Raw genomic sequence first — 23,925 nt, 5'->3', positions numbered from 1 at the left:
TATTTCATAATTTCATTAATTACTTTTAACTTTTTTACCACTTGTGACTAGAATGCTAAGTTTGTGGGATTGTTAGATTTTACTATGCTTTATCAATTAAACAATGTAATTACAAAATGTTTTTAATTGCACACTCATGTTATTTTCACATTTCATTTGTCAACTTAAACACAAGCAATTAAAAACTGAACTAAGGGGCCCACCCATTACCAGTCCGCCAGAAGATATTGGCCTGTCAGTTCTTTGGAACTGTAAAATTTTTGTTCTAACTGACAGGCCGATATCGTCCGGCGGGTGCCGGTGGGCTGGTAATGGGTGGGCACCTTAAGTCACCTCAATGTAATGTCCTCATGCTTGTTACACTTGTTATCACAAGGTAACAAATATTTAATGTCCTTACATCATTTACATTTCACTACTAATAAATAGATTCCTAATACCTAGTGGTTACTGGGTGACCTGAACGGCCTCTTAGATTTTTTACCCATCTGGTTGAGATCAATTGTGATACCATTAGGTAAGACTGCTTTGTTTTCTTGGTAGTCTATAAACCCTTTCTCTTCTTGCTGTTCCTTGCTCTTGTCGCAGGGGATGCCAGTCTCATAGTTGTACTCTCGTTTCAAACCATCAGGATCCACATAACCATACTTTCCACGCGTAACGCAATCGATACCTATAGTTTCCTCCTTGAATGAACCATCGTCATTTTCAAATCCCCACGAAATGCTTCCGTCCGGGTTCTCATCCCTGAATTTGCGAATGATTTGAGCAACTGGTTTCTTTTCCCTCGGGTTAGAGGGTTTGTAGTTCTGTTGAACGTACGTTTTGGCCGGTGCTCGGTTGACAGGCTCCTGCGGCTGAGGCCTGTGTCTGACTGGTTGGATAGGGGCCTCGTCTTCCTCTACCAAGGGTTTGGGCTCCGGCCTGAACGACGGCCGCTGAGGTCTGCTCGACAGAGGTTGGAGGCGCACCGGCTGAGGCTTGAAAGGGGCTTCATTTCTGATGGGGGCGAAAGATTGCGGCTGCAATAATGGTCTGTACTGAGTGGGTCTGATCGGCTCGGGTCTTAAGACAGACGGAGTCGAGGACGGCTGGAATGGAGGCGGGTTGAACGCTATCGGCGGCTTCGGCTGAGATGTGGTGGTGAAATCAAAGAAATCGTTTTGAGGTTCCGGTGTGGTGAAAATGCTAGGGGCGAAGGCGGTGGGAGTGTTGATTTCGACCTCGTCTTCGGGTTCTTCGGTGACCGGTTTGGAGGGCTCCTCGATTGACTGTAGATTGGGTCTGGGAGACGCGTCCACGGACTTGAAGGAAGGCCTGCCTTGGCCGGGCCTCCTCAAGCGGGGCGCGCCGGCCGGGGGGCCGTTCTGCAGCCGTCCCTGGCGGAAGGCGCCGGGGGCGGGGCCTAGAGATATGGCTCCGGGAATTTGTATCCTCCGAGGAGCAGGCGAGCCGTTGTATTGACCATACGCCGTGGCAGCGCAAAGCGCTAATATCTGAAACGAGCAGAATTTAAGCATTAATCATCAGTTTAATCTAACCAAGATGAGATATTCTAAACCAAGTTTTCTTTTTCTTTTTGTTCATAGGATCCGACTGAAAACCAGCGTTGCAGTAAATTTACTGCAACATTATGCTGAGTCGAGACTCCTTTTTAACATCACGCTGTCTTTAATGCCAATGTCAATTAATTTAGTTACGAAGTAATGTACCTAGTTAGGTACATTAGTATGTAAACTATTAACCTACATATTTTATGTTTAATAAAATAATGTTTTGTGATGTTAAATAAATTTTCTCTCTCTCTCTCTTATTTCCACACTCTCAAGTCATGCTAAAAATACAAAAGGTAACATATAGTTTGGTAAAGGTAACATTTCAAACATAGACAGAGAGAATGACATGTAAAAATATTTTTTATCAATAAATGATCGTATCGTATCGTATCGTAATCGTACTATCTTTGTCTTACACTAGTATTAGCACCCAAAAGAAAAGGAGTGAGAGGAGTTTAGTTATTTTTGTTCTTATTTACTGCCAAATTGGTTTGACCAACTAATGATGAAGTTAACAATTCATTTATTAGTTTAAAAAATATTTAATATAACCTTTCAGGGGCCCATTTCTCGAGCGATATTAGTCTAATATTAATAGAATTTGACTGTTCGTGGACAAAATAAATAATAGAGATAATATTAGTCTAATACCATAGACATACATAGTATAGTAGTTAATAATACCGTTCGAGAAATGGGCCCCAGGAGGTAAGCCTATAGACGAAATAATATCTGTCACTCACGTCAGTTCACTGGTTCATCATTTAAAGAAAAGTCACAAAAATTTATACGTGAAGGTGATTTAATTAATTTTAATAGATTTATATCCACTTATCATCACAAGTGTTACTAAAAAATAGGTTCAATGTTATAAGATCTATTTAGACAGGAAGAATTTGTGGAATAATTATATTAATTATAAATAAATAATATTTGGGCACAATCTTACACAGACAGATGTCCTAGCCCCAAACTAAATGAAGCTTTCATTAGCTACTATGGAAACTAAGCGATGATATACTCACTTAAATAGATAAATACAATAGGTACATGTATATAACATCCACACCTCAGGAACAAACATTCGTGTCACACACACACACAACATAAATAAATGTCCTTACCGGGATTCGAATCCGGGATCCCCTGTTTCGTACGCAGGGTCACTATATACCCACTAGGGGGCTGTTATGTTAGCTAGTTAAATTCCCAGTTATCATCCTCATAAAAACAATCTTAACACACCAGCCGGGCTAGCACATGATTGGCGCGAGAGTATCTCGCCGCGACATAGACTACCCGTCCCTCTTTAATTCATACAGTTAGTAGAAGACGGGTAGTCTATATCTCGCGGCGATATACTGTCGCGCGAATCATGTGCTCTGCCTACAGGTGACAAAATGTTCCGTGACACTTATCGCCGTAACGACGAGCAACTTCGCCACGTCGTCGCTGCAACGTCACTGATACGAAGCACTACGGGAGATTGATTCTCTGAGCCAAGGGAGACAAGAGTTCAAGGTAAGTCGTGAATCTTCTTTGTCAAAAAAAGGTATTGAATTGCATGGAACATTATAAAAAAAACCGGCCAAGTGCGAGTCGGACTCGCGCACGAAGGGTTCCGTACCAATAGGGAAAAAAAAACAGCAAAAAAATCACGTTTGTTGTATGGGAGCCCCATTTAAATATTTATATTATTCTGTTTTTAGTATTTGTTGTTATAGCGGCAACAGAAATACATCATCTGTGAAAATTTCAACTGTCTAGCTATCACGGTTCATGAGATACAGCCTGGTGACAGACAGACGGACGGACAGCGGAGTCTTAGTAATAGGGTCCCGTTTTTACCCTTTGGGTACGGAACCCTAAAAAATGTAAAATAATTGACCCTTAGGTGATTATTAAGGAGTGATCCTTAGGCGAACTAGATTTGTTTTTATTATTACATATTTTTTTAAATATTACACAATATTACAAACTATTTGACTAGATATAGTCGTCAGTATGCACTCGACATGAGTGCCCAAATCACACTATACAGCTAGCGTGTGGTGTGTGGGGTCTCGGTCGCACCCAATCGCTGTGTGGTGGTCATGTTTTCATTTTGTGGACGATCGAGCGTCATCATTAGCGTCAAGACGCAACTAGCCTACGTCCGCCTAGAAGTCGTTAAATTGCGCCCACCCCCTCCCTCAGTCTCAGTACGCTCATACTAAATCTCAACCAGCGCGGTGTATTTCGGGATAGGTAAAAAGTACCTATGTTCTTTTTTATCTGTGCGCCAAATTTCATATTGACATTCGTTCAGGTGTTTTTACATAAAGGAGGAACAAGCACTAATTAGATGCAGGTGCAAGTTAACACTTCCCACATCCTATTTAGGTATCAAGGGTATCAAGTTCTGAGAGCTTAACAAGTTTAACAAAGTTGTAATCATACAGTATTTCAGATATATAAAGTTATTAGCTATTCAGCCATTCTCAAAGTGTGCTCCGCGGAGCCCTAGGGCTCCGCAAAGCCTCTGTTGGGGCTCCGCAAAGCCTCTGTGGGGGCTCCGCGAGAATACTTGTAATAAGAAAAAAAGTCAAAAACCAGCTCTTCTATGACTGGTCGACAGTGACGAACGAAAATGTTATATTTGGGGCTCCGTCAAGGTTTTCACTTTCCAATAGGGTTCCATCACCAAAAAAGTTTGAGAAACGCTGAACTATATAAATCATTTTATTAAGATAAAATGGTCCATACTACTCCATATTATAAGATCTATTTAATATCTCCCTAGCGACGTGTTGTATTGTACTCGTATATCCACCTTATATTGTTTGAGGTAAATTTCTCTCTACCTCAAACTAGATTTAAAATTATACCATTAGGTAGGTATGCATTAACATAAGTATAAATAACTTTATGCAGATGCGCTGTTTAGTGTTAGGTACTAATAAAATAAGTGGTGCTTAACAAGCATTTTCTCCCAGCGTTCATTGCATAGTTGGAATTTGCTATAATAAAACTCAATTTCGTCGCTGGAATGCCGGCATGCAACCCGCCACTTTCAAGTGTTGTGGAAGTGGTGGACCTTGCCGAGTGACCTACCGCAGTACACAGTACTAGAGACTAGTAACTAAAAACACTGTCGATCTCCGTGTAAGTATGTATATACCTGGTAAATACACAGCTGCGAAAGCGCGTCATAAAGTGGGTATGTACTTTTGCAGCTCGCTCTACATGAGACATCTGTCCACACTGTAGTCACGCACTGCAAAAATTATGTATAGGCATGAAGTAGGTATTGTATAAATTCGGCTGTCGTTGAACAGGACTAACGAACCACGGGAGCGCTAGGAACAGTTGTTTTGTACAAATTTTGTAGGGTTTCGTATCTCAAAAGGAAAAAACGAAACGCTTATAATGATCACTCGTGTTCTGTCATTTGCTTTAACACTTTAACCAATATTTATTTACTAGCTGTGCCCGCGGCTCCGCCCGCGTGGAATTCGGTCTGTGTCAGTAAGCGGCTATTCACCCCTAATTTCTCTCCCTCTCCCCTGGAGGCGGAACTTGAAGTAAAGTAATTTTTTTTTCATATTTTTTGGGTTTTTACTTCGGAATGCTATCATTTTGATATGATAAATGAATTCGGCATTAGGGACGATTACGATTTTTGAAATCACGAATTCCGAATTGCCATTATTCCGAAATTTTCAATTCCGAACCATATAATTCCGATTATAACAATTCCGACAGTGACAAACGTCGAATTTAACATTTACGATTTTCAAAATCACGAATACTGAATTGCCCTTATTCCGAATTGACGTGATTCCTGTTTTAAATATCCCAATTTTTAAATTTCCGAATAACGATATTCCGAATATATTGTTAAAGTTCGTTTTCTTGAGGGTCGCAGTTCTAACCTAACCTAATCCACTTTTCTGGCAGCGGTTCGTTTTCTTGGGGGTCGCAGTTCTAACCTAACCTAACCCACTTCTGGCAACAGTTCGTTCTCTTGGGGGTCGCAGTTCTAACCAAACCTAACCCATTTCTGGCAACAGTTCGGGTTCGCAGGTTCGCAGTTCAACAAAAAACCGAATTTCTGAATACCGAATTACTAAAACGTGAGTCTTTATTTGAATATCACGAATTTCATTTTTCCGACCTTACAAAAGACCGAATTTTTTGAATACCGAATTATTTTACTTCCGATCGCACAATGATTTTTCGGAATTTAAGAATTCGGAAAAAAATATTTTCGGAAAAGTGTATAATCGGAACTTTAAGCTTTCGGTCAAATGACAATCGGATTTTAAGTTTTCGGAAATAGCACATTCGTGATTTTATTTTATCGTGGTTATAAAAATCGGAAAAACGTATTTCGGAATATTTGGGTGTTCCCGTATAAAATAACTTTTGAAAGGGGCATTTTTTTGAATGGAGTTATCGTTCTTCTCCTAGTGAGTATTATATTCTTTGGTCAGGTGTCCGATTGGTAGGTAAAGAGGCTGCCTTGGAAACGTCTATTTTGGCATCGTTCAACAATGTGCTGGGTAGTTTGGTCTTCAAGGCCGCAGTCATACAACGGACTCTCTTTCCATCCCCATTTGTGTCGCATATAATTGCACCTGCCATGACCTGTGCGGATTCTGTTGAGACGGCCCCAGTATTTCCTCTGCAGCAAGAAGCCCTTCGGCTTCTGAGTAGGGTATTGGGTACTTTTGTGGTGACCAGTCGTCGTTGGTCCTTTATATAAAGATTCAAGTTCCGCACTCAAAAAATGTTTGACCTCCATACAAACTTTCAACCCCTTTTTTACCCCCTTAAGGGATGGATTTTCAAAAGCGCTGATAGTGGTTTTCTTGATTTTTAATATAATATTTTAGCAAAGGTTCAAGTTCCTAGCTTAAAATAAAATTTCATCCCCTTTTCAACCCCCTGAGGGGTTAAATTTCCAAAAACGTTGATGTTACTTTTTTTGCAATCGTCTATTATGCCTTCCTAAGAAGTTTCAAAGCATTTGTATTGGATTCAAACTTTCAACCCCCGTTTAACCCCGTTAGGGGACGAACCCTTTTAGCATTGTTACATATGTTGGTGTTTTTTCCTACGTAGCTATTTAGAGAAGTATTTTTGTTCCTACATTACAACGCATATTATTTTACCTCTAAGTACGTGAGGTAGAGACCACTCGAAGTTGCGGCATACTAGAATGATGAGGCACGCGACTTTGTACTCGAATGAGAGCAATGACAATCTAGTGCAGATTGACAGTCTTATTTGGTACTTGTCTTTGGCACTGTCCACGCCTTCCTAGAATTCTGTTATGCTCAATAAAAGTACCAATGATATCATATGTACTGACGCAAGATTGCACCAAGACAGGTACGAAAGCTAGACTAAATACCTACCTCGAGACTGTGGCCATAACTAGGTATCTTTATGTAAACTAGTTCGACAATGTTCGAGTTATACTTGCTTTTCAGGATTATTTGTGTCTGCTTAAGTTACGTATAGTTGAGCAATTAGGTTAAAAAGTATGGGAAAGGTGTTATTATGACGTGTATTGTTATGCTTTTCCAAGTGGAAAAGAAAAGCGTATCAACTTATCTAATTAACATACCAAGGAAAATCTGCATAATCTGCTAATGTAACACTACTCATAATTTACCGATAACACTCGGAAATGACTGTCTAAGTTTGTAAATAACGGTAATTATACAACGCAACTGTAAGAGCAATTTTATACTTAGAGGGTCTAATAAATGCAAATCCATGCACTTACGAGAATAATTATTGGATACAAAAAAGGATTTGCAACGTTATTATCATTTGATAACTAGCAATTATTTTTTAAACGGTTGGTTATTCCTTAAATTTAGACAACGCGTGTGTAACTGATAATTTACTGTAAGGTCAATTAAGTAAGAGCAATTAATAATTGATTGGGAAACCTAAGCATTAGTTTTCTGGGCAGTGCCGGCTGTCGCAAGCCATGCAAATGGCTACACTTTCAGAAATCGATCTCAATGAGCTTGTATTTGTGCGTGATGCAATCCGCCGACCTTTATCACCTCAATCACCTGTTGTATATTTACTAACAACGTTATTGAGCGACTAAACGCATTATGACAATAAACCGAGTGTTATGCGGAAGCGTAACTGATATATGTATATTTCAACATTAAGTAACAGTTTAACCTTGAGTTGTATTTTAAGCGAGGTTTATTTACACTTCGCGTCGACACATGTTACATGAAACTAAACTTTACTTTGGAAAGGTGTCAATGTTGATTGATACCATAAATGAATTCAGCACCCCCGATTTATGCGGAAACGTAACCAAACCCGGCCTAGCAGCTTCACTGATGTAGATAATCAAGATAAAAATGAGAGCCATACATCTTAAAAACTATACAAGATATCAAAAAACTTGACTTAATAAAACTTGTAACAAATTAAATTACTTTTCATTTTGTATAAGCGGCCATGTCGCTCAGACGCATAGTTTCCGAGATATAATCGAAAAACCGAAAAATTTAACCTTCAGACCTCCCTCCAGAACCAGGGTTACGGTCGGGGACTTTTGATATGTTCATCTCCTAACTATAGTCTTATATTGCTTGGCCTATAAAAACATCAGCTATTATACTAAATTATTTCCAATTTGCCATACTTCCTGTCCGTACACGGAAAGTTCATATTAAAGGTACGATGAGTACGGTGGTTGCAAGGTTAATTCAGTTTAACCTTTTCGACGCCGCGTCAAACACAAAAGCTGTCACTCGGACGCCACGTCACCGAAGTGTCAAAACTGAAATTGACATGCACGTAGGTCTATGTTGCTCTGTGGTCTGTGACGCATTAATCCGTCTTTGGCGTTGGACCTGCGGTGCCGATATATCCGTCATTGGCGTCCAGAAGGTTAAAGATATTCGTAGGTGTTATAATTTTTTGTGTGAGAGAGACGTGCTTCTTGATAGGAAAAACTGTTGGAATAAAGTACTTACGAGTACCTAACTAACAGAAGGAAGATGACATCTAGATTCTGAATAGTGCAGACAGAAGGCAAATATACTTAGTTTCTGTTTGCATTCTTATCAAACAAAGCGTATTACTCCATTGACGAATATAAAAGAGACAATAATTTAATTTAATGTAATGTTTAGAGTAAGATTTATGCATGCAGTTTATTATTAAACTTACCAACACAAACAAATTTGTATACCTAATGCTGGTAAGACATAGTGATTCTAAGTAATTATTGTAACACCTATGTACCTATGTTTAACAAATAAAAACATTGATTGATTGATTGATTGATTGATTTAAATTTAATTTATGTGTAAAATATTTAAATTAGTCCCGAATGCTCCGCGGAATGTTCGGCGTGTCGAGCAAATTGCATGAGTTCGCCCGCCGTAAGCCGCTGCTTCCGCCACTCAAGGTGACCAACGATCACAACGATACTTGTCGCCAGCTAAATATACCAGTTTATGTATGGAAAATTTGCAAAAAACTGAAAGCATTCATCTCGAAATAAAATTATATTCAAGTACTGTAACATATGTATAAGTCTGTTTAATTCGAGGACAACTGGCAGTTTAAATATGACTAGCAATAATTTAAGATCAACAAATCTATAAATTTTTTAAATGCATACCAGCACTTTATTTTTTTTATAAAGTGGCAGACGGTCTGCAATATTTTTTTATTATTAAATTCGCTTCAATGCGCAAGTGAAAATGTTTTTTAATTGTTTATTGAGCTAGGTGTGTTTAGAAATTTTGCAACTATATGTTGTTACAGTGTTTTCTCAATGTGTTTATAATTGAATAGTGGGTGCTGCTCATAATGAGGCATTGTTTATGGAAGACGTGCGGGGTGGGTGTGCACTGTGCAGCGCTCGTTGAAGTCTTTTGCAAGGCATTACTCACGCGGGACATTCCGGGCTATATTTTTTTTAAACATTAAATAATGTTACTCCTAAACAAAAACTTGTTAAATATGGTGTTTATTAAGATATTGATATTAGTGGGATAATTTGCTGTAATTTTAAAATCTTCGAATAATTTTTTCGCGAATGTTATAAAAAATACCTAACTTAGTCTAACCTGAGTAAACTGTCTCTAATTGTATTTTGAAGTCCCAAAAATTGCTTTTTTTAAAGAAATTACCAAAGACCATAAGCAAAACTGCAAATAAAAGCAATAATAATAATGATCTCAGAAAACTTTCTCGTCGAGTTTTAGGTTATATTTGGTAAAATAAGTTTTTAACTGGTTATGATTTGTGGGTTGTTCCCCCCGTTGGACAATAGGGAATATTACGCGAAACTCTGCGTAGGGGGCGCCACTACCGCAATCTGAGGATCTATCGCGAAACAACAAAATCGAAATTTCACTCACTCTTGCATATTCGAGCGATAAAGAGGCAGATTGCGAAATTTCGGATTCGCGTTTCCCGGTAAGTCCTCTGCAAACAAACCGCCTTGATGCATCAATGTCATATTTCATCTCTGAAAACTTTTCAAAACCCTGTTAAAGGTTCAGTATGTATAAGTTACTCTATGGTAAAAAGGCTAGTGCTGCACTCTGGTGGCTTGGCAGAACATTGCAGTAATATCCCCTATTGCAAATAGCGATCAAGCTATTAATAAAGCTCACGTGAATCAAAGAACGATAGGCGCTACACGCAGCTCACCACTGACAAAGATATCAGCTTTCTCTGAACAATAACATAGTGGTATTCATCTTCAGATAATGAGATTGAAAATGGCATTGCTTAGAGCAACCCAAGATATAATATTGGTATTAATTTGCACACTCGGAAATAATTTAAAACAATTTTTTGTAATCCCCTGACGGAACTGTACCGCACAACCTTATATTATTTTAATGAGCTAATTTGAGGGCTCATCCAACTAGTACAGGTACCAACAATACCTGTAAGTTACGAATGTTACGATACAATGGCGAACGCTTCCGCGTGGCGTTGCGCTGCAGTCATGGCTAATTAGACAAAAGTAACGATATTCGTAATTATTTTAGTGCGTGCTAGCTTATCCCGAAACCGGGGTAGCCGCCGATACTGTCTACTCAAGCCTGTATAGGGAGGTCAAGTAATTAGCTGGTTGTATTGTATAACATGTTGATAGCTCTATTAGTTCATATGTTCATATTATGTATGTAGGTATGTATACATCGGAAAAAAAAAACAGTTTAGGAATCAACTTCAAATCGTGTTATTGTTCATTATGAATTATCTGATCTCCTGAGAAAGATTGGGGTTGTTAGTTTAGGATTGCAGAAAATGCACTTAAACCTACGATTTATTCACCTCATTATTGTTAAAGTAAAACCATAATATTAAAAAAAAAAATATCTATATGATATAAAGAAAAGTCAAATAAAATATAATAAATTTCATGGACGAAGTTGATGTAAAAAACTCAAAGACAAAACAATCCGAGTTTTCTCTTTCAATTGTAAGAGTTTATCTTTGATTTATCGGAAACTGAGTCTTTCTAATGGTAAATTGCAGGTGAAAGTACCAACTGTGGATACAAGAAAATTATGATAATATAGTAAGGAACGATACATATATGATTAGATATTATGTTACGAGGTATATTATATTTAAGAGTCTATTATACCTACAGTATTTAATAAATAGGTATAGGTATAAGGTATGCGGAGTGAAATCTGGACAATGTTTTGTACATGTAAAAAGTAAACAAAAAATTAAACTGAAATTTTAGCCAACTGCTAATTTAAAGTCTGTATATCTGTCAATTAATCCGGTAAGTTTCATGGGCATTGGATTCTTTCTCTTGAAATTGTGGTCAATCTAGAAGAACACCATCGCGAAACTGTATGTAATTTATCCAGTACTACAGTGGAACATTTTGTGGAAGCGAGTTAGAGGTGACGATATGTTTATAATATTTTTACATCCTTTTTCTGCCACGATGTCATATACATATGTGACTGTTTCCTGAAAATCCATATCTGTTTCTCAGTTTTCGTTGCGGTTTATTCTGTTGGCAGTTTCTATGATTGAATTGAATGATAATACATATTATGGTTCCCATTCAAAGTGAGAAATTTAGCTCACACGGTTTGTGTGGTATTATAAACCTGTCGAGAAATTTTTATAGTAATAACTTTTCTAATTCGTAATTTCTAATTTGCAAAGAAAACCAAAAGTGAGTCATGTCATCAGAAACTAGTTAATCGGTTATCACTTCATATCACGTTTGATCGCTATGCGATTACAGCGAACTCTGATTTATTACTAATTATTAGGCAGAAAACGAACGTTTGAAGTATTTATGCGATTAAGCTTAGAATAAATTTAAAAGTGGCAAAACTGACTTGAACTCACGGCCGCAGTTGGCAGAGCGCTGGAGTATCGATCCAGAGGCCGTGAGTTCAAGTCTCACCCAAGGCAGTAATTTTTCCAATCGCAGACGTTTCTGCTTGTTAAAAATTAATTTGTATTTATGCGATGTTTGTTAACGTTTAAAAAGTGCCGATAGCACGGATCTCAACTCTCACGACACGATTTGGACATTTAAATGAATTCAAGCATTGAAAGAAAGTGAAGGATCATTTACACTGAGTAGGGCAACGGAGATAATAAAATTGGCATGATGACAGCAACAAATAATCATGGAAATAATGGTTTCAAAGAAACATATATGTTAATATAATTTAAAAAAATGACCCAATTTTAGTAGGTATAAACATTAGGATTTTAAGCTAATAATTATACGGTTTCACTCACATATTTTTAGTCACTCGACTCACTCGCGCGACAGTTTTCGGAGAGCCTAGGTTAGCTTAAAGTTAGTGTGTCTCACGATAGTTTAAATTCGAACATTAGGATTATTAATATTTTCAATAAAATAAATGCAAAATTCTTCAATCGGCCATTTTGACTGAAACACCAATCAGAAGCGAGCCAAACCGTGACGTCATCATTCCATTACATATATTTCTTTGGGCAGCTTGGAATTGACCGTAATCCATATAGATAAAATTAGCTTGAAAATATCATGCTTTGCTTATGCCCTCAAAAATATTAAAAAAACCACAGGTTTAAAAACGGCTCTTAGTGCTTATCATGCATTTACCCAGACATGGCTCCAATACGGGATCAATTTGTGGGGTAATAGCACAAATAGTGCAGATTTATTCATATTACAAAAAAGGTGTATTAGAATATTAAGTAATATCAAGAACCAAGAAAGTTGCCGACCGTACTTTAAAAAATTTAATATTTTAACTCTACCATCCCTCTATATATTAGAAACATGTAAATTTGTAAGAAAACATCCTGACCTATATTTAAAAGCTAAAGATCGTCATAATACTTGTACCTTAAATTTAAGACACCAAAATAAAATAGCCCTTCCCGCCAGTAACTTACAAATAAGTAATAAAGAGCCCCTATAATATGTCGATAAGAATTTTCAATAGTCTCCCAAAGGAAATAGCGGGAGAGCAAAAATATGAAAAATTTGTTGACTGCTTGAAAAATTATTTAACAAGTAATTGTTTTTATTCTATACAAGAATATTTTGATTGTAATAAATACCACTAATAGACATATAAGTAATACTTACATAGAACTTAGGTAGGTATATCTTTTGTGTAATGTTATCTCTGTGTTTAATTTAAGTACATTTATGTGTTAGTTTAGAGTAGATAGATAAAATTGCAATACCCTTACAGGGTGTCATGTTGTGATACATTATCAATTAAAAACATCTGTAATACCAATGTGAAAGCAATAAATATATTATTATTATTATTTGTATCTCCTCGGATTTCACGGGCCTATAAATCCCGATCTTTTGTTAGGCTTGCGTGGGGATATAGATCCAACACGTAGAGGCCCCTTGGAGAGCTTTAATGTCATGTAGAACGTTATTATTATTATTATACGTCCTCACCAAAGAGTTTGAATGTTCAAAAAAAAATTAATTTCACCATTAAAAATTTATTACGTATAAAAAATATTATAACACGATATAAAGTAAATATTTATTTGTTATTAAATAAATTAAATGCTAAATATAAGCAAGCGGCGCCCGGTATTTTCACTCAAAGTTTACATGCATCCAAATAATTAATAATTCATCTTAAATTGCAACCGTGTGAGAGTTTTTGTGTAAAATGAGTTATTGTGATTAATTTTTGTAATGTATTTATCATCTCTAATCGTAATATAATATATAATATATAATATATGTTGTATTAACAATATCATTCGGGTTCAGGAAAATTCGTAACTGTAAGTATGTAAAGTAATATATTCGTGTGTAAAGTACTCATGTAATGTAAATAATTTTTACCACCCTACCAGTAACTAAAAACCGTGACGTCACATATGGACGCGAGGCGTTTTCGCGCGAGGTTTAAAGTGTTTAAACTAGCTTTAAAAAAATGAAATTTTATTTATGTTTAAACTTATGAGAATATTGTGTTTTTCGTAATGGAACCCATACAAGTGTACCCATAATATTAAAAGAGATTTCAAAATGTGTCATCATGCTAATTATTGGCCTCTCACCCTGAAGGAAAGTTAGGTATGTCCGTTGTACTTAGTCATACTTGTTATGGCCATTTTTTGCCCGGATGCTGCACTTCATGATAAAAGCAAGCCGCTTTGCACAGTGATAGAAGGGACCAAACTGAGTGATTTGACCCGCAGCAGCGCAAGTTTCACCCCTTAGGAACAGAGATGGCGCCACTTCTTTAAAAAATATTTCAAAAAATTCTACAAGCTAAACCAATGAACCGATTTAAATATTTAATATCTCAAATGAAAGCTCATTATATACGTTACTTTTAAAAAAATACTCAAAAAAAATATACTGAATACTTTTGACAAAAAGACTGCATCCTAAGTTTTTTTTTACTCGATTCATAGTTTTTACTTGATTTCTCAAAAAAAATGTATGGAACATGAATAGTTTAATACATGTGCATATTACTGAATAAACAACAAGTATTACACAAAAAACTCGACACCGATACCTCTCATACTTTACGAAATATGAAAGTTTGAATGTGAGTGTAAATTTCTTCAAAATATATTTCAAAAAATTCTACAAGCTAAACTATTTGACCAATTTCAATGTTTAATATCTAAAATAAAAGCTCATTATATACTTTACTTACAAAAAAATACTCAAAAAACATATACTGAATACTTTTGGCAAAAAACGGCATCTTAAGTTTTTTTTCTTACTCGATTGATAGTTTTTACTTGATTTCTTAAAAAAAAAAATATGGAACATGAATAGTTTAATACATGTATATATTACTGAATAATTAACAAGTATTATAAAAGAAACCCGACACCGATACCTTTTATTCTTCACGAAATATTTAAGTTCAATTATGCACGCTCTTACAAATAAATCTATTTAAAAGAAATCTTCAACCGCAGTAAGTGCACTGATTTTAATATGAAATGTGTCATATGAAAAGAAATCACCCAATTTATTTTAATAAATAAAAAATAAATAAATAAAAACTGAATAAAGTTTTTTCCTGGTGCTGAATTACAAAAAAATATAACAAAATAAAAATTATTTTTATTTAAAGTGACTACATTGTAAACAAAAAACTTAAATGTCCTCTTCGGTAGATGTAGAACTGAAAAAGAAAAGTCGTTTTGAAGCACTCGTACCATTTCAATACTACAAAATCACCGATCATACATGAACTGGTTGCTGTAGATTACTGTTGAATTATATTTGTGCCTAGCTGATTACCATTAAAACTATAATTTTGTGCCAGACCTATAATCAGTGGTCAGCATGCAAAATAACCCTGGATTGAGAACTACATTAACTTACTTTTGATTTGTACAGCCACCTTTGCATGATTTACACTGGGCTGTGCATGGTAAGCTGACGCGACGACACCCGCAACGCATAGTTTCGCAGCCAGATTTGCAGCCACAATGGTCCAAGAGGCTTCATTGCGACCAAATCGCTGTAACTGCCGACCATTCTGGAGTCCAACTCTCTTTTTCCTTAGTCCATCCCAAGAAGATGGACGTGGTATGGAAACTTCTGGTTTCAGAGCGTTTCCCCATATATAGCCCGCTTGGTAACCACTAATTATAGTTTTGGCACAAAATTATAGGTTTAATGGTAATCAGCTAGGCACAAAAATAATTCAACAGTAATCTACAGGCACAAAAATAATTCAACAGTAATCTACAGCAACCAGTTCATGTATGATCGGTGATTTTGTAGTATTGGAAAGGTACGAGTCCTTCAAAACGACTTTTCTTTTTCAGTTCTACATCTACCGGTGAACCCGAAGAGGACATGTTTTTTGTTTACGAATGAAGTCACTTTAAAAAAAAACAGCACCAATTCATATGACACATTTCATATTAAAATCAGTGCACTTACTGCGGTTGAAGATTTCTTTTAAATAAATTTATTTGTAAGAGCGTGCATAATTGAACTTAAATATTTCGTGAAGAATAAAAGGTATCGGTGTTGGGTTTTTTTAATAATACTTGTTATTTATTCAGTAATATATACATGTATTAAACTATTCATGTTCCATAATTTTTTTTTAAGAAATCAAGTAAAAAAAAAACTATCAATCGAGTAAGAAAAAAAAACTTAAGATGCCGTTTTTTGCCAAAAGTATTCAGTATATGTTTTTTGAGTATTTTTTTATATAAGTAATGTATATAATGAGCTTTTATTTTAGATATTAAACATTGAAATCGGTCAAATAGTTTAGCTTGTAGAATTTTTTGAAATATATTTTGAAGAAATTTACACTCACATTCAAACTTTCATATTTCGTGAAGTATGAGAGGTATCGGTGTTGGTTTTTTTTTATAATACTTGTTATTTATTCAGTAATATATGCATGCATTAAACTATTCATGTTCCATACATTTTTTTTGAGAAATCAAGTAAAAACTATCAATCGAGAAAAAAAAAAAACTTAAGATGCCGTTTTTGTCAAAAGTATTCAGTATATATTTTTTATGTATTTTTTTAAATGTAATGTATATAATGAGCTTTCATTTGAGATATTAAATATTTAAATCGGTTCATTGGTTTAGTTTATAGAATTTTTTGAAATATTTTTTTAAAGAAGTGGCGCCATCTCTGTTCCTAAGGGGTGAAACTGCCGCTGCTGCGGGTCAAATCGCTCAATTTGGTCCCTTCTATCACTGTGCAAAGCGGCTTGCTTTTATCATGAAGTGCAGCATTTTGTTCATAACAAGTATGACTAACTAGGTTTTGGCCAATAACAAATATAATAAGAGGTGCTGAGGGTCTGCCACATATTGCTAGCAATCAGAGTTGGGCGTTATTTAGATAATTTCTTATCTAGATAATGATTTCAAATAAAATCATTTTAAATAAATTTATTCGAAGATAAATTCAATCACAAATAGAATAGTGCGTTGACAACTTTTTTATTTAGATAAATTATCTAGATGAAGATAACTGACCTCGTTTGTCATTGAAGTAAGCTTATAATAATAAATCAGTCACACAGACATTGAAGGTATTTTCATTTTATCATGCCCGACCACTTCTAAGTTCTAGTTCTACATGACTGTACTACTGACATTCATCTTTTATTTAAAATCCCAACTAATTTATCTAGATAAAAATGAAACTGATCTAGATAAATTCAAAATAACAAATGACGGATTATTTAGTTATTTCGCTTATTCACTTTAACGCAGCGAGTGTAATGGGCACCCTTGCACCGGGTGTTGCGTGTGGAGGCCTCTTTCAGTAGTTTTATGATTTATGTGTTTATTTTTAGATTTATTTAGGGTTTTAGATTTAGTTTTATTTTTAGGTTAATTTAGTTCGTATACTATTATGTATGTTTGATGAAATCAATAATATGTTATTTCAAATAAAATATGATTAGTTATCTTCCCGGTTATACTTAAATAGATAAAATTTGCCCAACTCTGCTAGCAATATTGCAACCGTCTGACTATATTTCAAGACAGTTACCTATTTTACATATCTGAAGTATATGAACCATATATTATTATAATGGTAATTAGGTATGTTAAAAACAAGTACGTAAGAATTTTTTTTTTTTTTTTTTTAATCTTTATTTATTTATAGAGGGTTTTAAGTTTTAAACAAATGCCACCCTCATAGTGGCTCTCTAAAAAAAACTACAACAGACTAACTTTCACTATTTCTAAGTTGAATGATGTCTTTGACCATATTATAAAGAAGCCCAGCCTCTTCTGAGGCTGGACAAGCCAGGATACTATTGACCCTGCCGAGGTCATAGCACCTGACATTAAGCAGTCGACGCTGCGCAGCACCTCGGCGACATTCCATTGTAACATGAAACACGTCTTCAACTACTCCGCATAAATTACATTTGGGCGAGTCAACTTTACGCATCATAAACGCATAGCTATTTAAAGGAATGTGGCCAGATCGCAATCTAAGAGCAACAATTAAATTCTGCCTGTTCATCCTACAGAAAGAGAACCATGGAGCACGAGGGAGTGAGTACGTAAGAATTACGATTCTTACAAGCTCGATGTCAGGGACAGTGCTCCTTATATGCAAGGCAAACCTCATTTCCAGTTCAGTGGGTGCCAAGACTTTAGGGCAACTGTACATAGTCACATAAGGTGATGCAATGAAAATTGTAACTCAATCCAGATAATATTGCGTTGTGAGACACAGCCCGCTGAAGGCATAACATCGTCTAGCTATAGCGTGTAGGTATATCATCTACACTTATACATACAGGTATCTGTACTTATTGGTGGACTTTAATACCATACACTGCTCTTTTTAATATTCAAGATCATACGTCCGAAAAGGTCTATTGTCGATTTGCATTGTTATAAAAATAGTTCAAGGTGCAGTCGTTTTGACTCTACTGTGATAGTGGAACAAAAAGAGCTTTGTATAGTCGCTCACCAAGTCTTGATAGACACGAAGTATTTCTTGACACGACCTAGAAATGGAACAGTCTTTCCAGTGAGCTGGTTGATTTTATATCAAATGTTGTAACATTGTAAATGATATCAGTTTACTATCTACGCCCACCGGTCGAGCCTGGAATAGTAGAGTAGGTAATGGCGGTGCACGGTGGCCGAGTGTAACGTAACAAGCTTTGCTCGTTTTACGTAATTCAGTCGTTAAGAGCCAACAGGAGTGGTCATTTCTCCATACAAACGTACTCGACTGTTTCCTCCGTGGGTTTTGAAGCTAGAGGAATGATTTTTTCAACACAGATTAATATTGTCAATATCTGTGTCGGTGTGTTTTGCTTTTTTTGATATTTTTGTTTTTTAAGGCGCTAGAGCCCTTCAAACATGGCCAAAAATGGCCTCACTGACTATGCCGCAATGAGAGGCGTGGTATTCAAAACTGATATTAATTAGCCAAAAAATCAAAACAGTCCGACACAGACAATTTCATAATCATTTAGATTTCCAAATTTGGTTACGATTGGTTAAGTTTTGGAGGAGGAAACAGTCGAGTACAAAACCTCGATTTTTGAGATTTTTACGCAGGATTTTTCGCCTAAGCTGCAGTTGTCCTTATCGTACTAATTTTAGGGGCGGAGTCAAGTTTCTAAATACGTACACAGACAGAAAAGTGATGGGCAATAGTCGACATTGAATGTCGATAATCTAGTGATGTGATAAGATCGATAAACCATAACAAAGTCGCGATTTGCCTCTTAGTAGGCGAAGTAAGTAAAGTGAGTATGCACTTTGGCCTCAGGGGATATCGTTTAATACTATTTATTATTCCTTGGTTCATACAATGACGCATTAGCTACGAGATTAAGTCCTGGCTACCCCCCCAAAAAGGAAGGGGAAAAGTCGGCTTCTGCCTTCCAGTTTGCCTCTATTTCGATCTATCTGTTGCTATGAGATCAAATTTGGTATACATTTTGTGTAAATTAGGGACGAATAATTTATTTTAGAAATAATAGTTTCACATTTTCATACACAAATCTGAATATATGAACGAAACATTAAAATAAAATAAATATTTAAATGTCGCTCCCAAACAACAAACGTGATTTTTTGCCGTTTTTTGCGTAATGGTACGAAACCCTTCGTGCGCGAGTCCAACTCGCACTTGGCCGTTTTTTGTTAAAAGCTTTTGAACTTTTTTTATGTGGGAATAAACGCTTCGAATACAATTTTTCTAGACATCATTCCGAATTCAATGAGGTATCATACGTATTTGTAGGAATTAGTATCTCTATTAGTGGCAGCCGTACAAGCCCAATTTCAATGAAAAACCGCAAATCGATGTACAGGTTAGCCGTTTAGCACACGCATACTAAGAGATCAAAACAAAATTTTTGACCCGCAGTTCCTAAAAAAATACCTTTTTTTTTGTAAATTAAAACAAATAGAATTTTCAAAATATACTATGTTTGGGGTCAAGTTTAAGGGTTAAGGAGGTATTCCCCGTTGGATATATGGATATTACGTATCATTGTATGATTAATATGTACCATATCTGCAGTACAGTTCCATAAGTCTCGTAAAATAGGTATTGAAGTAGGTTGTGTCACTGTATTGAAAAAAAAAAACTAAATAAAATTATTTTTAAAATTGCTTTTTTGGGGTTCGATATGAGGATATCACGTATCATTTGTGGTATATTGTACAAAAAAAATCAGCCATATCGTAACTGGAGGAGCCCAAACTTGGTATGTTTTGAAAATTCTTTCGAAAAAGAAAAACCGGCCAAGTGCGAGTCGGACTCGCGTTCCAAGGGTTCTGTACATTACAAAATTTAAACAATGTATTTTTTAAGTGAAACGTGAGTAAATGTCGTTAAAAAACCCGTAGGGGTCGGATATAAACTAAGTAATTAAGTCCGACTCACGCTTGACTGCAATTTCCAATAGGTTTTCCTGTAATCTTTTGGTAAAATCTATTTTGTGTATTTTTTTTTTTAATTTTAGACCCAGTAGTTTCGGAGATAAAGGGGGGGAATGGTCATTTTTTGCCTATTTTCTTGAATAACTTCTAAATTGTTTATCCTAAATTATAAAAAAAATGTATTAGAGATTCTCACAATGAGCTCTTTCATTTGATATATAACACGATATAGTTTGAAATACTTTATTTTTAATTTTCTCATTTACCCCCCAAAAGTGGCCCCCATGTTTAAAATTCATTTTCCCCTCACTAGCTCGGAAAGCCGCCTATTATCCTTTAAAACAAGCGGGGAAAAACGCATTTTATCCACTAGTGGGGAAAGTAATTTGACCTTGGATGTAGCGTGTTTAAGTAGCTTGACAGATAACAAAACGTAAAACGCTCATGATAATGTTTCGTTCGATATTAATTATCATTAAATAAATGGTTTGAGAATCTAATAAAAAATACCAAATTTAGCTTTATTTAATAATTTTAAGTCATAAACCTTAAAATTCCATAAGAAACGTTAGATTTTTTGTAATGATGTTAAATATAATTCTGAACGCACAAGTTGAGTCGATGCAATTTCAAAACGCATCGTTGACATTTCATACGTCAGAACAGAAATATCAACATTGTCAACAAAATTTTTACTGTTCTTCTCACCGACTCACGTAAAAATCAGAATTTCTAGTGTTTTCTGTTATAATATCGTAAAAAAATTAGTGATTCCAGTGATGAAGATGATCTAACGCCTGTGGATGTTGCACTTTCCTCGCTATAGTGAGGGGAAAAGTTTTGTGTTACACACGGGTGCAAATGTATTTTACTTCTCGTGTGTTGAAACACTCGCGGGTAAAATACAACTTTGCACCCTTGTATAACAAATAACTATTGTTTACGTTACATGTCCGTCTTTGGGTCACAAACTTACATATGTATACCAAATTTCAACTTAATTGGTCCAGTAGTTTCGGAGAAAATAGGCTGTGACAGACGGACACACAGACAGACAGACGCACGATCCTATAAGGGTTCCGTTTTTCCTTTTGAGGTACGGAACCCTAAAACTGGCTAAAATGTAATGATGTGGTATATTTTCAGAATCGCTTCAAAAAGCCCTTTCGTATGATAGATAAGAGAAGAATACAATAGGTTTAAAAAAAAAAATATATGAAAAAAAGGTTTCAGCACCCTCCTAAGGGATTTTTTTTAGGAACTGCGGGTCAAAAATTTTGTTTTGACCTCTAGTATACGTGTACCAAACGGGTAACCTGTACATCGATTTGCGGTTTTTTTATGCGAACAGCTTACACTATATTTTTCACCACCTTGAACGTTTTGTAGACTAGACTATTGTCCCAAATTGGGGTTTCATATTTATTCCGACCAGAATTAGCTCTTCAAACATTTTTATCAAAATCTGACTCATAAATAAAAAACAGACTGTATAATTACATCAAAGTAAGAAATATCACATGTTTCTTTGTTATGATATTTTATCTAACCTGAGGCTATTTTTTTCTATTCCACGTAGCCGGAGAGCGGCAAATTTGTTTTTAATCACACTTGCTTGAAAAGATCTTATTCTATGCAGGTGTACTGAAGGGAAAAGGCCTATATTGTTCCCGCGGGAGTTATAGTTTTCTTTTTTAATTAGGTATGTCACTAATTCATACGAACCAAGTACGTTATAAGTAAAATACTTTGTTTAAAGTCAAGGTATAAGGGAGTTTTACTTTTAAAATACTCACGACTATAATTTAATATTTATGTTTATATTTAAAAATATTCAATTGGATTAATTTAACAGCCGTTATCTTGTATGTTTTTATACAACAATGTTTTCTTGTATGTTCATGTTATGTTATGTTTTTTTACTCTTCTGTACCTCGAAATGTTAATTAGATTGCAGGTTGTAGAAGGATATTGAATTCAGTTACTTAAAATCAAGGAGTTAACACAATAACAGGGAATAAGCAAACGCTTAGTGGTGGTAGCGAGCGAACGAGTTATAATCGAAGAATAAAGTAAGAAAAGAACTGGGTGGTGTGTGGCGTGGTATGTGGTATGCATAGCTATAGGGTAGCGGGCCGGCCAGCGGAGGCCGGCGAGGAGCGCAAAATGCGTGCACGTCTGTGTGCGTGCACCACACACACTGGGATAGTCCCTCGCTACACGGTACCGCCCCCGTCAGAGCGACGGCGATATTCAACTTGAAATCTCAAAATTGAACCCGGGCTCACCTCCTGTTGGCTCTTAATATGACAACGCACTTGCCAAATAATACGTTTGGAGCTCGACATTTAGTTCCGCCTTATTATTAAGGAGAGCAACATTTTTGTTTTGCCGAAAGGTTACTTGAGATTTGTAGCACTTTTAAAATGACCTGTCAGCCGCCGCCTCAAGGTTGGCCGTGGATACTGTCACTGAATTCGTTTAAACGATCGATTGAAACGCAATCGACTACTTATCTTGGGTTGCGTGTATTGATCAAGTAACTTTATTGTATATCGCAGGCCTAGTTATTTGTGACATGACGCCATACTGCGGTGTTATGATTACGAATTTGCCGGTAGCTAGAAGGATTTATGCTTTCTATTAGATTTGAATTCTTTAGTTAACGTAAGGTATAGATTATAATATGTAGTTACATGAACAAATTCCAAGAATACTTAAGTATTTTTTTTGCATGCGTAAATGATTTAAAAATAATTACTTATGTAAGTATCTCACATTAAAACTACACAGTAGTTGCGTATCTACTTAGCATATGTGTAGCCCTACTGTTACCTACTTCTAGGCATATTTACTATAGGTGCAATGCTATAAAAATAAATCAAGATTTACTTAAAAATTATGAATGCAAGTAATTTTGCACAAAAAAACGTTTGTTTCTAATATGTGACGCTGTGGATAAAATATTGGTGTTATTTAATTAATAATAATGACGAATATTTAGGTATGTTTAAGCTGTGAGTGATCATTGTATTTATTGAATACATATAATTTAATTGTCATAAAAAAATATAATAACACATTTCAATGCTAAAATTATTATTATTAATCGATGAAAAGAAATTAGCCCAAGACGATCACAAAAGAAATGGTAATTGTAGGGGATGGCTTACCAGTATTGTCCGCATAGTGTCCCTGCACGTCCCTCGCACGCAACGCACAACCGACAAATAAAGGAGCCGCCTCCCGCGCCCGCTATATGAGGTCGCCCACTCTCGCCCTGCGCCTGCGCTGCGGCCACCATACAGCACGATGGCAACCCCTGGGCACAGTCGGGCACGTGTCGCGCTGCCCTAATGCACCACCATGCAAATTAGCTGCACTGACCGTATCGATACCGCTAGATGATCTAATTAATTCGGGTGACGTTACCTGCTAATTACGCACACTACATTGTATTGTAAGCACTACC

At 35.9% G+C, this 23,925-nt stretch overlaps 2 protein-coding genes across 2 annotated transcripts in view; both read right to left on the bottom strand.

Moving 5' to 3' along the window:
• LOC134744634 (ribosome production factor 2 homolog) overlaps positions 1–23,925 on the bottom strand; it is a 228,528-nt gene that overhangs the window by 66,621 nt on the left and 137,982 nt on the right. The window lies entirely within an intron of this gene.
• LOC134744631 (uncharacterized) lies at positions 109–23,756 on the bottom strand. Its single transcript, XM_063678515.1, has 2 exons — positions 23,627–23,756; positions 109–1,496 (listed from the first exon to the last, which is right to left on the bottom strand). Exons 1-2 carry the CDS (start codon positions 23,639–23,641, stop codon positions 441–443), a joined length of 1,071 nt encoding a protein of 356 aa, XP_063534585.1. The 5' UTR covers positions 23,642–23,756; the 3' UTR covers positions 109–440.

The sequence above is a fragment of the Cydia strobilella genome, chromosome 10, assembly GCF_947568885.1.
Source record: "Cydia strobilella chromosome 10, ilCydStro3.1, whole genome shotgun sequence".
Lineage (NCBI taxonomy): Eukaryota > Metazoa > Arthropoda > Insecta > Lepidoptera > Tortricidae > Cydia > Cydia strobilella.
The sequence above is the reverse complement of the archived record's forward strand: the minus strand, read 5'-3'. Positions and strand labels throughout refer to the sequence as shown.